Source organism: Amphiura filiformis, chromosome 2 (assembly GCF_039555335.1).
Source record: "Amphiura filiformis chromosome 2, Afil_fr2py, whole genome shotgun sequence".
Classification (NCBI taxonomy): domain Eukaryota; kingdom Metazoa; phylum Echinodermata; class Ophiuroidea; order Amphilepidida; family Amphiuridae; genus Amphiura; species Amphiura filiformis.
Genome location: NC_092629.1, coordinates 60,064,738 through 60,078,416, shown reverse-complemented (window position 1 = coordinate 60,078,416; position 13,679 = coordinate 60,064,738). Strand labels below are relative to the sequence as shown.

The following is a 13,679-nucleotide window of genomic DNA, read 5'->3' as shown; positions in this document are numbered from 1 at the left end:
TGCAATAAACGATTCCTGCAAATTTATTATGCAAGAATGAAGATTGATTCTTGCACTGTGAAACAAAATTCTGACCCTGAAATACTTACTTTTAGATGCATCATCATTACTTTTAGAAATACAATAAAAATGATGTCTAAATTACTGCCTCAAGGAAGGCATACATACTGTTGACTATTGATTCAAGTGAGGACTTTTGTGTTTTTGATTTTCCCCACCTTAGTACCATATCTCCTCTAATCATTTTCTATCTCTTGATTATTTTACCCACACAGGTGACTGTAGAAGCACCAATGGAGCACCCTTTCTTTGTCTTTGGCCAAGGATGGTCAGCAGTCCAACCAGAACGGTCAATCAAAAGCTACGCCTTGGCATGCCATCCCCTAGCAGTTGGCGATGTCTGTGTGTCGCTAACGGTGAAAGAAAATGGCCGCCAACCGCCTCTCAGAAAAGAACGAGTGCTGGAAAATCTTCACATCGGCAGGGATATAGTCAAAGAACCTGATGTTAAGAGAATCAGAACTGATAGCTTATGGCAGTCTCCAATAGAGAAAGCGCCACCATTGGCACAAAGTGCTTATCATAGACAGACTACAGAGGGCGCTTTGCCTAGCAACCATAAACATGGTTATCCAGGACCTTCTCATAGCATATATACCACGGCAGGAGAATCAGGATCAAGTAGCGCAGGGGAACATCCTCATTCCCTCGCCAAAATTTCCGAAATAGTTGATGTTGATAAAAACGCCAATACCGTCTTAGTTCACTCCAGTATGCAGAGTGGCTCGAGTAAGCAGACTCTGCCTCCTACGACAACAAAAGACCAGCAAATAGCAAGACCGTTAAAAAGAAGATGGTCAGATCCGGTGAAAGCTGCAGAGCCGTCGTCGCAGGAATCGTTACCTACACCCGTGCATCCAGATATGTTAATGCAGCAGACTGGTAGCCATTGATATAAAGGAAACCTATGGTATTTTGTAACTGATGGGTTACTAAGATAATGTTTAATTTAAAAAAACAGTGTTTCTAGTTTGTTTATGATTTCCCAAAATCCTGTGTGATTGAGACCCAAACAATATCACTAATAATGCATTAATTAGGCACAGAATTGAGCCACATAGTGATCACTTGTACTACTCGGAAAACCATGCTACTACTTGCCTAAAGTTTGACTACTTTTTTAAGTGTCAGGCCATGGCAGTAATTTTACATATTTTCCTTTCAATTTAGCCAAATTATAAAGGTGCTGAGTCTCAGAAGCTCTAAATTGCAGTAACAATGTACTTTGTGACCAATTTATTGGATTGGTCAGTAACGTCCAGTAAGTACCGAAAGTTATACAAGTCGAGTCCATATTCGCTCAATTGGGTGATTTGACTGATTTACGTACTAAATTCTGGTGAAACGCCCCAAATATCCGGTATTGGACGCTAATTTGAAGTCATTAAAAATACCTGAGAAGTTGAGTCATTCACCGCAGCCTTGCGAGCCAATTTGCTGCACTTGGCATTGAAAAGTTTGTTTTGGCAACACCGATCATCACATCAACCATGTTGCTTATGTGATGGTATGGTTTGGGTTACTTTAGCAAAGGATTTTGGAGATTTATATTTGTTATATGTAGGTTTCCGACAACTACCAGGCCTTGTTTCAATGTGGTGGCATGGGGAGAGGGGTACTCAAGTTGGGTAGGGATGTTCGGCTGAGAATTTGAAAGTGGATCCATCCAAATACAAATTTTTCAAGAAATTTGAACTGTGACCCATTGCTACATGTATACCAAAAGTCAAAATATGTGGTCAAATTTAACACAAATTGCCAAATTTTTGAAACAGTTTTCCTTTTTGGCAAATTACAAAAAAATGTTAGCAACAGTTACAGAAAACTTGGCAATGGGGAATGGAAAATGGGGAACATTTTGAAAAAGAAAATGACCAATTCATGTCCTCAAATTTAGGGGTCATTGATATACCAAATGGCCAAAAATGTGACCCACATTATATTATGTGGCACATCCCGGTATACTTATTTGTACTGAGTACCCCCCCCCCCCCAGGTGTGATGGGTAAGTCTGTAAGTCAAAGAGTAACTGTTTTACAGTGTTGTAAATGGGACATGTTGTGTCATCAAGATAGCAGCTGAATGGTTAAGTGTGTGAGGTGCAGTATAGCTAATTTGAATTTATTCTTGTATATGGTGGCTGCCAATTGGCTAGTCATATAGAAGGTGGTAGCTGATTGGTTCTTTCTTTGTAAGTGGCAGCCAATTGGATGGATATTTAGAAGATTGTGATCAATTATTGAATATTGATTACTGATCAATAAGTTATTTGTCATTAATATTGATTACTATTAATAAGGTGATGCTAGTTGGATCATCAATTTTGTTATATTTGTGGTCACAAATCTAATGACCCACATTGTGTCCTTCCAATATACATTCATCATTGGTCAGGAAAAACCTATGTATTATTGGCCCCTGAACATGTTTAAAGCAAAACCTCCTATGTAACCTCTTGGCAGTTTTGTTTTAAACATGTTCAAGGGCAACAAGCACATAGGAGGTTTTTCCTGCCCAAGAATATCATGTTAGTACGATATTAATATCTCAAAAAGGTGGATTTCATCATTTAAACTTGTGTGAGACTCTGTTTGTGAAACTTGAACGATGTGGTGAATGATACCATAGTGATTTTCTTGTACCAATGTGGTTACGTATATATCTTAATCAGTTGTAAAATACCATAGTCGTGCCTTATAATATTAATGTCAACGACTCACGTCATAATTAGGTAGCTTTAATTAGACACTTTGCATGTATTTTAAAATGCCCGCATATAAACGGAAAAAATAGGTAAATTATCAAGAATAACATGAATTTTGCTTGAGTGATTTTGCAGCCCTTGTTATTATATGAAATTAAGTTTAAAAAAGAATGTACCCTCTAATCTTGAATTTAACAGAGAAATTGCATGTTTTTATATTTGATGCATGTTAGAATATGAAATTAAGTCTTTTCTATGTTGAAATTTGTAAATTAATGCTGATGCTGTTATAATGGTGAGTTCCTAGAAGCAGGGATGTCATGATGTCTCTACACTGGGCAGGGTTGAAATCATTATAAAGTATTGGGTCACAAGTTCTAATCTCCCCCAAAGAGTTTTTAAAATAACTCCAAAGGTTTTTTACAAAATAACAACATTACAAAAGTTATTGGGAACCCATTTTGTTTCATACAAGTGGTGTAATTTACGGTGTTATACAATGACTCATTATCTACAGAAAGATGCAGTTTTGAAAGTTGCGCTTATTTGGTCACATGTTACAAATGACATTCTACATGTTTTGTGAGCGGCATGTTTTGTGAGGACCAAAGACCGCATTTTTTCTTACATGAGCCATTGTGACCAAACACAACAATGTGTGATATGAAAATCAGATCAGGTGTGTGTAGCAAAAGAGGCTACCGATAACTTTTGTAATTTTGAGGGGGAATGCTTTAGTCGCTGATCAAGGGTGAAAATAAGCAGGCAACTTCCCTCAGTCCTTTTGGCTTAATATCCCAAGCTTCCAATACAGATAATGATTACAATCATCAATTTTGTCAAAAACATCTTAAAAAGGAGTGGTCATTGGCAGAAAGTAAACACATGGCTGTTTTTAGGTATAATCTGGAGGAAAAAACAACGGAAAAAGCCATTAGGATAAAGTAATTAGAGCTCTGCATTCACCAGCTTTTGCTTAAGGTACTACCTCAAACATTGCTTTGACTGAAAGAAGAAAACCATTATAAGAATATACATGTACTGTATTAAGATTTATACACAATGAGACTCTTTATATCTGGGTTAACTTGTAGCTATGAGGTACCCCATTGGTACCCCTTTTTATAACACACAGACAAACCAACATATTTCATACATGTGTGTTAGATGGAAGCATGTATTGTATATTCCTTGGGTTGACTAGGATGTGAAAGTGGTACTCTATAGGTAGCTCTAAACCACTGCTGTACGGCCACACTGTAAGGTAACTTGGAGTGAAGTAGGCTCACTGTGTATGCCCAATTTTGTAAACTATTGCATTTAACCCAAGCATGAATGGATTTTGTAACCCTCTATTTTAAAATTGTCGTAATGTAATTAATTAAGAAGAAAATTGCTCAAAATTTTAGTCAGTTTATGTTCAAATTGCCTGGATTAAATTGCAAGCTATTGATTTGTGTATGATTTGAAAATAGCAGTTTTTACATGTACTTATCGATAAGTAATGAAGACCCGACCACCGTTTGATACAAGTGGTGAATGAAACAGCTAAAAAGATAGCAAAGTGTAGCAAATTGAAACATTTTTTATCAAAGCACAAAAATAGTTTTCAGACATTTTTAAGAATACTTTCATTTGATACAGAGTTATAATGGAGTGATGTAAGTTAAGTTAGAAAGCATTAATGATGATGTAATAACATCATCCCTATGGCTAAGTTATGCAGACAATGACCAAGTGATGTGATTGAATTGAACTTATATACATAAAGGTCACGAGTGTGTAATATTCCACCTATTAATCCGCTTCCGACTTACAAGAGTTATATTTGGTGGAATTTTCTCAGCATATTATAGCAAAATTTCAATGAAATGTCATCGTTGGGCAAGCAAAACCTCATGTGTCATTGGCCCCTCAACATGTTTAAAGCAAAACCCCTTATATAACAGTTTTGTTTTAAACCTGTTTAGGGGCCACAAACATATAGGAGGTTTTTCCTGCCCAACGACGTTGTATAAAAACAAAACTATCTATCTCTGGAAGATAAATTATGCTATTCCAGTTAGAATCCACACACCCTATGGAAGATATGACCTTAATCTTCCATACAGGGAGTATTATTTCAAAGTGAGTTACCTGAATTAATGGGTGACTCCATTTGAATTCTACACCTCTGTGTGGGAGATTAAAGTCGCACCTTCCATAGGGCGTATGGATTTCAGCTGGCATAGCCCATTATGAGGAGCCTTACAGAATACACTCAGTACGATATTTATAATTCAGACTCACAAAAATTGTATGCTTCGCTGCAAACAGATCCTAATTTTGTTGATACAGAATGATTGGTGTATTACGTGATTCCAAAAGCCTAGCATGTACATGCAAGAAGTAAAATGACTTTAAAGTAGCATGCATGAGAGATGAGGTGTGTATTTAAGACCAGGCAGGTCCTGGGTCTGGGAGAAAGTGGTGACCCCTAGGGTAGCTTGAAATGTCGCTACTTCAGTTCTGTACAAGGGTATGAGCATGAATACGAGGACAAGCCAAGCATACAGTTTTTGTAGAGTTTTATGTATATGCACAAAGAGAACCAATGTACAATTGATGTCAAAGAAAATTGGACTATTGTCTGTTCTAAATCCAGTGACGTCATTTTTTGTTGGGTTGGATTACGCCTATGCTCACTGGAAGGGGCATGGACCCCCACTGCAGCCCTGTTATATTGATTTGCAAAGTCAGATGCCAATGCCTATTACAATGCATCCAATGGTCTAGGGAAATAAATGAGATGTCCGTGAAGCTGGAATAGATAATAGGGAACAAATTAAAAGATAAATGAAGCCTTTAATTATATCATCGTAAGTATCTGGATCTGGATATTTATGTTGGTAGAACACCTCCTATAAAGGCAACATCATCAACTTCTTGCTGCTAAGTGGATGGACGCGGCTACAAAATTAATTTATCTGGAGCTGAATTGCTACTTAAAGCTAGTGCTCAAGCGTTGGTGTCTCAACGACTTTCTGTGGTAAATGGTTCCATTCGGGTATGTTTGCTGGAAAGAAGGTGTCCCTGTACCGTCTGGTTTTGTACCTAATCTGAGTGAATTTTTGTCTGTGATTTGTAATTTTGTTACAGATATTTTAATGGGAATTAGAACATTAATTTGGTAAAAAAGGCCTTTAATAAACGCTGGACCCATTGTGGAAAATGCAATGCCCATTGTGCGTTTATTAGAGAAAATTACACATGGTAATCAACACGACTTAATTGAGTTGCAAAACAGGTTACTTTTGAACACTACTACATATCATTGACTCAATTGTACACTTAGTTAAGCCTAAAGTGGCCTTACAAAACAAAAGGTTGATGAAATATCGCAAGAAATAAAAACAAGGTGTGTGTGTTAACGATAAAATGAAAGGTTGATATATCCGCTGTACGGGTAGCTATTGTATTATTATATCAGATATTGTAGATAAAATGCGAATCTTTCATGTCAGAAAGATGTACTTTATGTTACTTCTCTCAACATTATACTCTCCATTGATTTGGTCCTGGGAGGGGCCGTACTTTAAAAAAAATGTTATGTCAAAGGCATAGTTAGACCATCCTAGATGGTGCAGATTGGCTGGCGCCAAGATAGCGGTTTACCACCCATTTGAAGCTCTGCATCCTGGTTGGAAACAACAAGTTCAGGAAGAATAAGGCCTAAAAAATTCTTTGGTTGGCGTAACATAAAAAAATGAGGGTAGGTCGGTTGGCTTTTTTTGTACACATTTTAAGCTGTAAATTGCGTATGTTAAAGGCCTTGGAACTTTTTTTTCCTTTTTTTTGAATTAAAAAAAAAAAAATTTTGCCAAAAAAAATAAGAACAAAAGTCTAGGGTCGGGCCTATTTTTAGGGTCGGTCTGGTTACGCCAATCAAACAATTTTTTAGGCCTAAGGGAGAATTAATCTCTTGTGGTTGGCCAAGTTACATCTTGTTGGTGTTTTTTTTGTTAGTTCAATTTTGTATTTTTAAGTTATTTATATCAAAAGATAGTATAATGTTTCTGAGAATTACGTGAAATTACATCTGTCTGTGTGAAGAGAACCACCAGCTTTATGTAAAAATCTGTACAATTAGAGAGTGTATATCATTAAAAAAAAACATTCTAATTTTCTTATCTCAAAAAACATGTGTATAAAATCAAAAACATTAGGCTATTCCAGTTAAAATCCATACACCCTCTATGAAAGACTTGACCTTAATCTTTTACACAGGGTCAATTTCAAATGGGGCTACCAGATATGGGTGGCTCTATTTGAAATTCACACCCCATGTGTGGAAGATTATGTATGGTCATGTTTTCCATAGGGGGTATGTGGATTTCAACTGGAGGAGTCAAATATATATATCTGTTTCTATCTTATGATACTGTATTGGAACCCGTTATTATTAACCCTTAATAACCCCATGGCCACTGCTGGTCGGATTATGAGCCTCTAAGAACTAATTTGGTTGGTTGCAAAGAGGGGTACACCATGTATTGAGCCAATCAGAGTTATGGTAAGAAGAGTCAATTTGGTTGAAAGGGAATAAGCTTAAAATTGCCAAGAGTTGCTAAAAGCTCAATTTTGATTGGTTACTCTGATAAATTTTATACCATGTAATTAACCAATCAGAGGCTCTGTAAGAAAGCAGCAGTGCCTATGGGGTTAACATTGTATGTATTGCATAATTATGAAGCCAGTTGAATAAGTAGATGAAAGAAAGGGAGGAATTTAGGATTTATGAGATTGTTCCTGTAATGTGCTTATTTTATTTTCAATGAATTCTGAGAAGGAAATAAATTTGCTTGGAACACACAAATTAAACGCTAGCTGCATTAGCTGCCTTATGCACAAAAGGGTTCAACCACCTGTTTTACCTCGGCAGTTAACCCTTTTGTGCACCAGGCAGCTATAATTAAATGCATTTAGCCATTGTGTTCTCCAAGCAGTCAAAATTAGAATTTTATACCCAGTTTGAATCTTGAGTTATCCAAGAGGTCTGAAATTTGTTGAATTTTGAAAGCAAAGCAACTTACAAAGTTATAATTTTATCTTCAATTTTTTTTATCTTGAATAGCCTCAGTGAGATCCTATATTTGTTCCTGTCATGTTTGTGTATTCTCAGTGAATTATGAGAGCAAAAGATGTTTTAATTTTATCTCAAATTTTTATCGTGAATATTTATCCTTTAGAAGAAAGTAAATGATAATTTTTATGCCCAATTTTAATCTTAACTCATCAGTGAGATCCCAAATTTGTTACTGTGATGTGCTTGTATATTCTCAATAAATTTTGAGAGCAAAAACAATTTCTAATTTTATCTCTAATAATTTTTATAGTAAATGTCCTAAAAGACATTTTTTGATGTTGGGTGCAACTTGGGAAACATTTGTCTATTTTTATTTATTTATTTTTGATTCCCAAGTGTACACACAAATGTTAGGTTTTAAGCTGATACCCTGAAACTATTGGGCTGTTGCAGTTGAAATCAATACACCCCCTGTGAAAGACATGACCTGAATCTCTCATAGGTGGTGACATAGATTTCAAATGGAGTCATTCATTTGGGTAAACTGCTTTTGAAATACATACTTTATGTGTGGAAGATTAATGCCATGTCTTCCATCGAGGGAGTATGGATTTTAACTGGAATAGCACACTCAGATGGTACACATAAATAATATGATGGAGACTCTTCATGTGTACCAATCACCGGTTGAGAAACAATAGTGAGTTTAATTGACAAAACAAATAGAGCTCAGCTTCCTCAATAAAGTTGTTATCTTAAAAACCAATATTAAAACCATGACCTACCATCTCTGATGTGTACCTCAGCTGGCAGTGGTCACTAATATTCCTCGATCAGAGGGAAGGGGCAGTCTCAGGACTTCAGTGATCTGAGGGTATGTGCCCTAGTCATTGGACTGGACTTGTGTCACATCATAAGGGTTCTGATTAAGAGCTACACAAATATAATGACCAGTATTGGTTAACTTGTGTGAAAAAAAACCATACTAGAGTAACACTTGTTAGTTCAGGACTAAAGTTGGTCACTTTTTGTCACTGGTTATTTATTATCCGTATATTTTCAAATGATTTGTGTTTTTTATTAATAGAATGAATTTAACATTATTATATAATTATAATTATATACAACTTTTATCTACAGAAAATTGCACTTAATTTTAAGATTTTTAGAATAAATTTAATGCCCTTATTCTTGGTAGAAGTTTGATATATGCACATCAGAGATATATCTAAAAATGTTCCATACGTAAATCAATTACGGTGACTAGCTGTGTAAATAACCAGCAGATACTAGTACTCTGTTACACTTTGGGAGCAGCAAGAAGTTAAAAGGCAATATGTGCTATGTAACCTGCTCCCATGGAATGAGCATAAAATAATGGGACATTCTGCAAACTAGTGAATGGAGCACAAAGGGCATTCATTAAGGACATACTACTGGCATGTACAGGTGCTGGTCAAACAAAGAACATCAAATCAGTAGCCAGAAGGTCTCAAAACTACTAACTTGTGACTTGATGCTCATTCCGTGGGAGCTAGGTCACATAGTAAGCGCAATAAACATGAATCATAATCTTACAGCTATATAGTCTTATTCAGTAGGAGTGGTCTAGTTCGTAGACACATCCAGTGTTCGAAATATGCTTCAAAAAGTTACAGGCCAGCCGGGCTTGACCTTATAAAGTTACCGGCCAGCCGGGCCGGCAACTAGATGCCAGTCAGAAAAGTTACCGGCCAGGCCAAAAAGTTACAGGCCAATGGCCAGCTGACAGGCCCTATTTCGAACGATGGACACATCTGATTGGACAATCGCATGATTTCGGGGATAGTAGAAACAAAAATTCATATCGTTTATTCTCGATGTGAATCAAGATGACCATAATGACAGCAAGGATGCTTTCTTTATTTTGAGATATTAGTGACACAAATGATGCAGAAATCACCAAGTTCTAAAATGAAAAGAAAATATCCATGCAGTCATAAGATTTTATGAAATGGACCCTCGCTTTGGCTGTAAGATAATGACTCATTAACTGCATCCTTATTTATTGTACTGTACTGTAAAGGTGCATGGAAATTGTTGTCATTTTTCACACTTTGCCAATTTTGAACCGTTTCAATTTTTTAATTTGAGATTCTAAGATTCAATACATTGAACTATACACAAAAGAAATATATTCGTGCATTGTTATTTTTATGCGGTATAATTGGAACACGAAAAGCAGAAAAATAAATGCAGCATGAAAATGTCACTTTTACAGTAACATATTTTACTTTGGGCACAGACAATATTAAAACAAGTATAAGTATAATCTGTGTTATTTATTGGCAGATACTCTGTTTTAAGGAATCAGATGGCAACGTTTTCACATATTTTTTGTGGGACATGAGAGCACATCAGACACATCAAATTGCATTCTGTATATGAGGAATGTCCTGATGATATCAAATAATTTTGAATTTTTGAAATTCACGTTATAATACAAGTTTTATGGCAAAATATTACAAATTTATATTTTTTATAGTGTTGATATTTAACAGCACTCAAGTAAAGTTTATAAATCTAATGATATGTAGCTGGGAGGAATGGCTGTCAGGGTTGTCAACTCTCACGATTGGCCTTGAGTCTCACGCATTTGGTAATTTTCTCACGGTCTCACGCCAAGGTAGTATAATCTCACGCCTAGGTAGTAAATCTCACGCAAAGAGCTGTCAAATGAGTAAAATCTCATGCATCGTAAAATAATTTGTTGTCCCTACCCTCCTCCCCCCCCTCTTTTTAGATTCTCAAGCGCCGTGGCTCAAATAATCATGGGTCAAAATGAACATTGTAGTCGGTAAAAATAATTCCGGCCCGGTACGACAGTGTCTCACGCTTAGGCAGCAATTCTAAAAAGTTGACAGCCCTGATGGCTGTCCATCATTTGAACATTTGAAGGATTTTCCTTGTATGCAGATGCAATCAGGTGTCTTATGTGCTCTCAGGTCCCACAAAAAATACTGTGCAAATGTGGTTATCCGATCCCAACTTGGGAGGGAAGATTTGGCCCCATGTGTAATGCTATGTGAAATATACTGTATTAGATTGTCACTCATGAATGCATGGGGACTGATGAACCCTCACTTTCTAGGGCAACCCCTCCCCCCCCCAACTTGTTGCATTTCCCCCGACTGACTGACAAAAGTGGGGGACAATGGGCCTCCTGACATTCAGTTTGTGAAATATATTGTGGTGATATCACTGCATGGTCTTCAAAAGTTATGATATCATTGGCAGTTATTTGTAATCTTGATGCTAAATGTAGACATTTTCTAATGAATTAAACAAATATCTTATCCTCTTTTTGTCAAACTTGTTCAAAATTGATGAGTTTGATTGATCCAGTATTGGTTTTCCCCATTTTTTATCAGTGTCATAAGAGAATTCAATTTTAAAGCAAAGTCATGTGTTTTTATAGCCAAGCAAATGAAGTGGTGCACAAGTTGTAGATGCAAAAGACACACTTTAAACAAGGGTTTTTTTTTTATGTTTGGTAAACACGGACTTGATTCCTTAAATTTCATGTAATTATTTATTGTAAAAAATAACAATGATTTCAAATTTTACATGGCTTAGTATTTGTTTGACAAAGAAAGATCAACTTTTGGATTTTGGTCGGGGGAGGGGGGTAGCCTTGTTTGATTTTAGATTGGGTGGGGGATGTGCAGCCAGCCTTTTAAACACTTTTCATGAAAATATACCAAGTTTGATGAAAAAAGATTCCACAATATACTAACGTTTTGGTTTTTAAAATGATTTCTGTTCTAAATGAAGATCCCCCTTCATTAAGATCCCCCTGTCAAAATTAGTAAAGCATACATGTGTAGGCAAGAATTAAAAAAAATGCTTTCTTAAATTATTGAGAAAGTTATGAAAACAAATTATGTTTGTTTTTTTAAAATAAAAAACAAGATATTTTCCATCACATATTTGTGACGTGTCATGTAGTGTCCGAAATAAGGAAAAATATGGAGGTTGTCCTGAGGATAACTAAAGCCTGAATTCTGCTTGTCCTCAAAACATTTTGGTTGTCCCCAAAATATATATGTCATGTTTTTGAGTGCAAAGAACCCAAATAGTGGTTGTCCAGGGGATAAGTACATAGCTCAATATGGTTGTCCCCAGTGATTTTTGGACAAGAGGATAAGTGCTTATTTCGAACACTGGTGTCATGTCAAAAGGAGACACTTTTGGGCAGGATCGTAAATGGAGAAATAGCCAAAAATCTGCCTGGGGTGATTTTTTTCACAATTTAAGGTTGTTGCGAATTTGTGATGTTATTAATGTTTAAAATATTGTCTGATAGTTTCAGACTGGAATATAACTGGCATCTTGTATTTTTTTGAGACATTTTTCAAGGTAATTCCTACTCTCAACATTGTCAATAATATTTTTAAAGGCCGATATCTCAATTTCCAATTTTATAATACCATAACTTAAAGAACTCAATATCTTCGCTTAGGAATGTCCGATTTCATTGGGGAAAACGGCAATGTGGAGCAAAATATCTCTATATTTAAGATATGTAAAAACCTCAAAATTGATAACCTGCCCAAAAGTGTCTCCTTTTGACATGACACGTCACATTTGGTGATTTCCTTCATTAAAATTTGAGAGTCAGTGGATGAATTATGATTATATAATTAGTGCATTTTGCTTCTTTCTTTGCCCTTTCAAGTAAAAAGTAAACACAATAGCCTATAATCCCTCAAATTAAGATAAATTTAACTTACAACTTGCCGCCAATTAATTATAAAAGTTACCCTACTCCTGCTTAACCCCCTGAGCACTACCTGGCGATCTAACATTGCCTCTGATTGGTCAATTACATGATATCTTCATTTTAATCACTAATCAGAATGGAGCTTCGCAAATAATTCACCCCAATTTTTTTGTGTGGTGAAATTATTCTAACAATGTTGCTGATTGGTCCAATTGATAATGAAAACTTCTTTTTGGCCAATCGACAGGTAGTTCTCATGGGGTTAAATTAAATGCCTAGCTGGCTGTGGCTATATATTTTATTGTAGTTAAAAATGCTAATAAACCAGGTGTTTTGACTATCTTTACTAGTGAGGAATATAAACTGTTTACTTTTATGCACCAAAGTTTTAGACTTGACTATTTAATGAATAAATCTGTTATTGATTTACAGACCATATATGTGTGTGTGGTATACTTTATTGTTTGTCAGCTTACTCTTCATGGACAAAAAAATTAATTGTTTGTTTCTCCAGACGGGTCGGTTGGTCATTTTTTTTTAATTTCATAGCCGAAACATGTTATATACTGCATTTTATCACTCGAACATAATTTCTATCTAGATGGTTCATTGGTTGATTGCCATTTTTACCATCAGCCTCTATGCGTGATAATTTACCTGGTGCTGTGCTGTAGTGTGCGTGCACGGGCTCTTATACTTGCCAATTTAGTTGATTTATTTATTTATACCTTTCGGCCTTAGCCAGGCAAAGCCCAATAAAAGTGCTCGGAGACTACTAAATTTAAGGGATGGCAACCGAATATGACGGGACAGAGATATGGGAAGAGGTCCGATTTTAAAAGCAGGAGGAAAACCAGAGCACCCGGAGAAAAACCTGTGAGGACGAGCATGGATCGGCAACCAAACTCACATGAGGCCATTGTGGTGAGAAGCGAGTGCGAACGCCACTTCAGTAATCTGTTATAGGGTGGACACCAAAATGTGAAGCATGTCACATAACATGATGATATGTTGATAAAAAAATGCATTTCCTCCCTTAATAGAATTTATGTACGACTGACATAAAACAAATATTAACTGTCTAAATT

The 13,679-nt window shown here is 36.0% G+C and overlaps 1 protein-coding gene across 1 annotated transcript in view; it reads left to right on the top strand.

Moving 5' to 3' along the window:
- Window positions 1-13,029, top strand: part of LOC140146481 (uncharacterized) — a 71,863-nt gene extending 58,834 nt beyond the window's left edge. The window contains 1 exon segment of the mRNA XM_072168345.1: window positions 276-13,029. Within this exon segment, the coding sequence (XP_072024446.1) occupies window positions 276-953 (678 nt within the window). The 3' untranslated portion in view covers window positions 954-13,029.
- The last annotated feature ends 650 nt before the right edge of the window (window positions 13,030-13,679 follow it).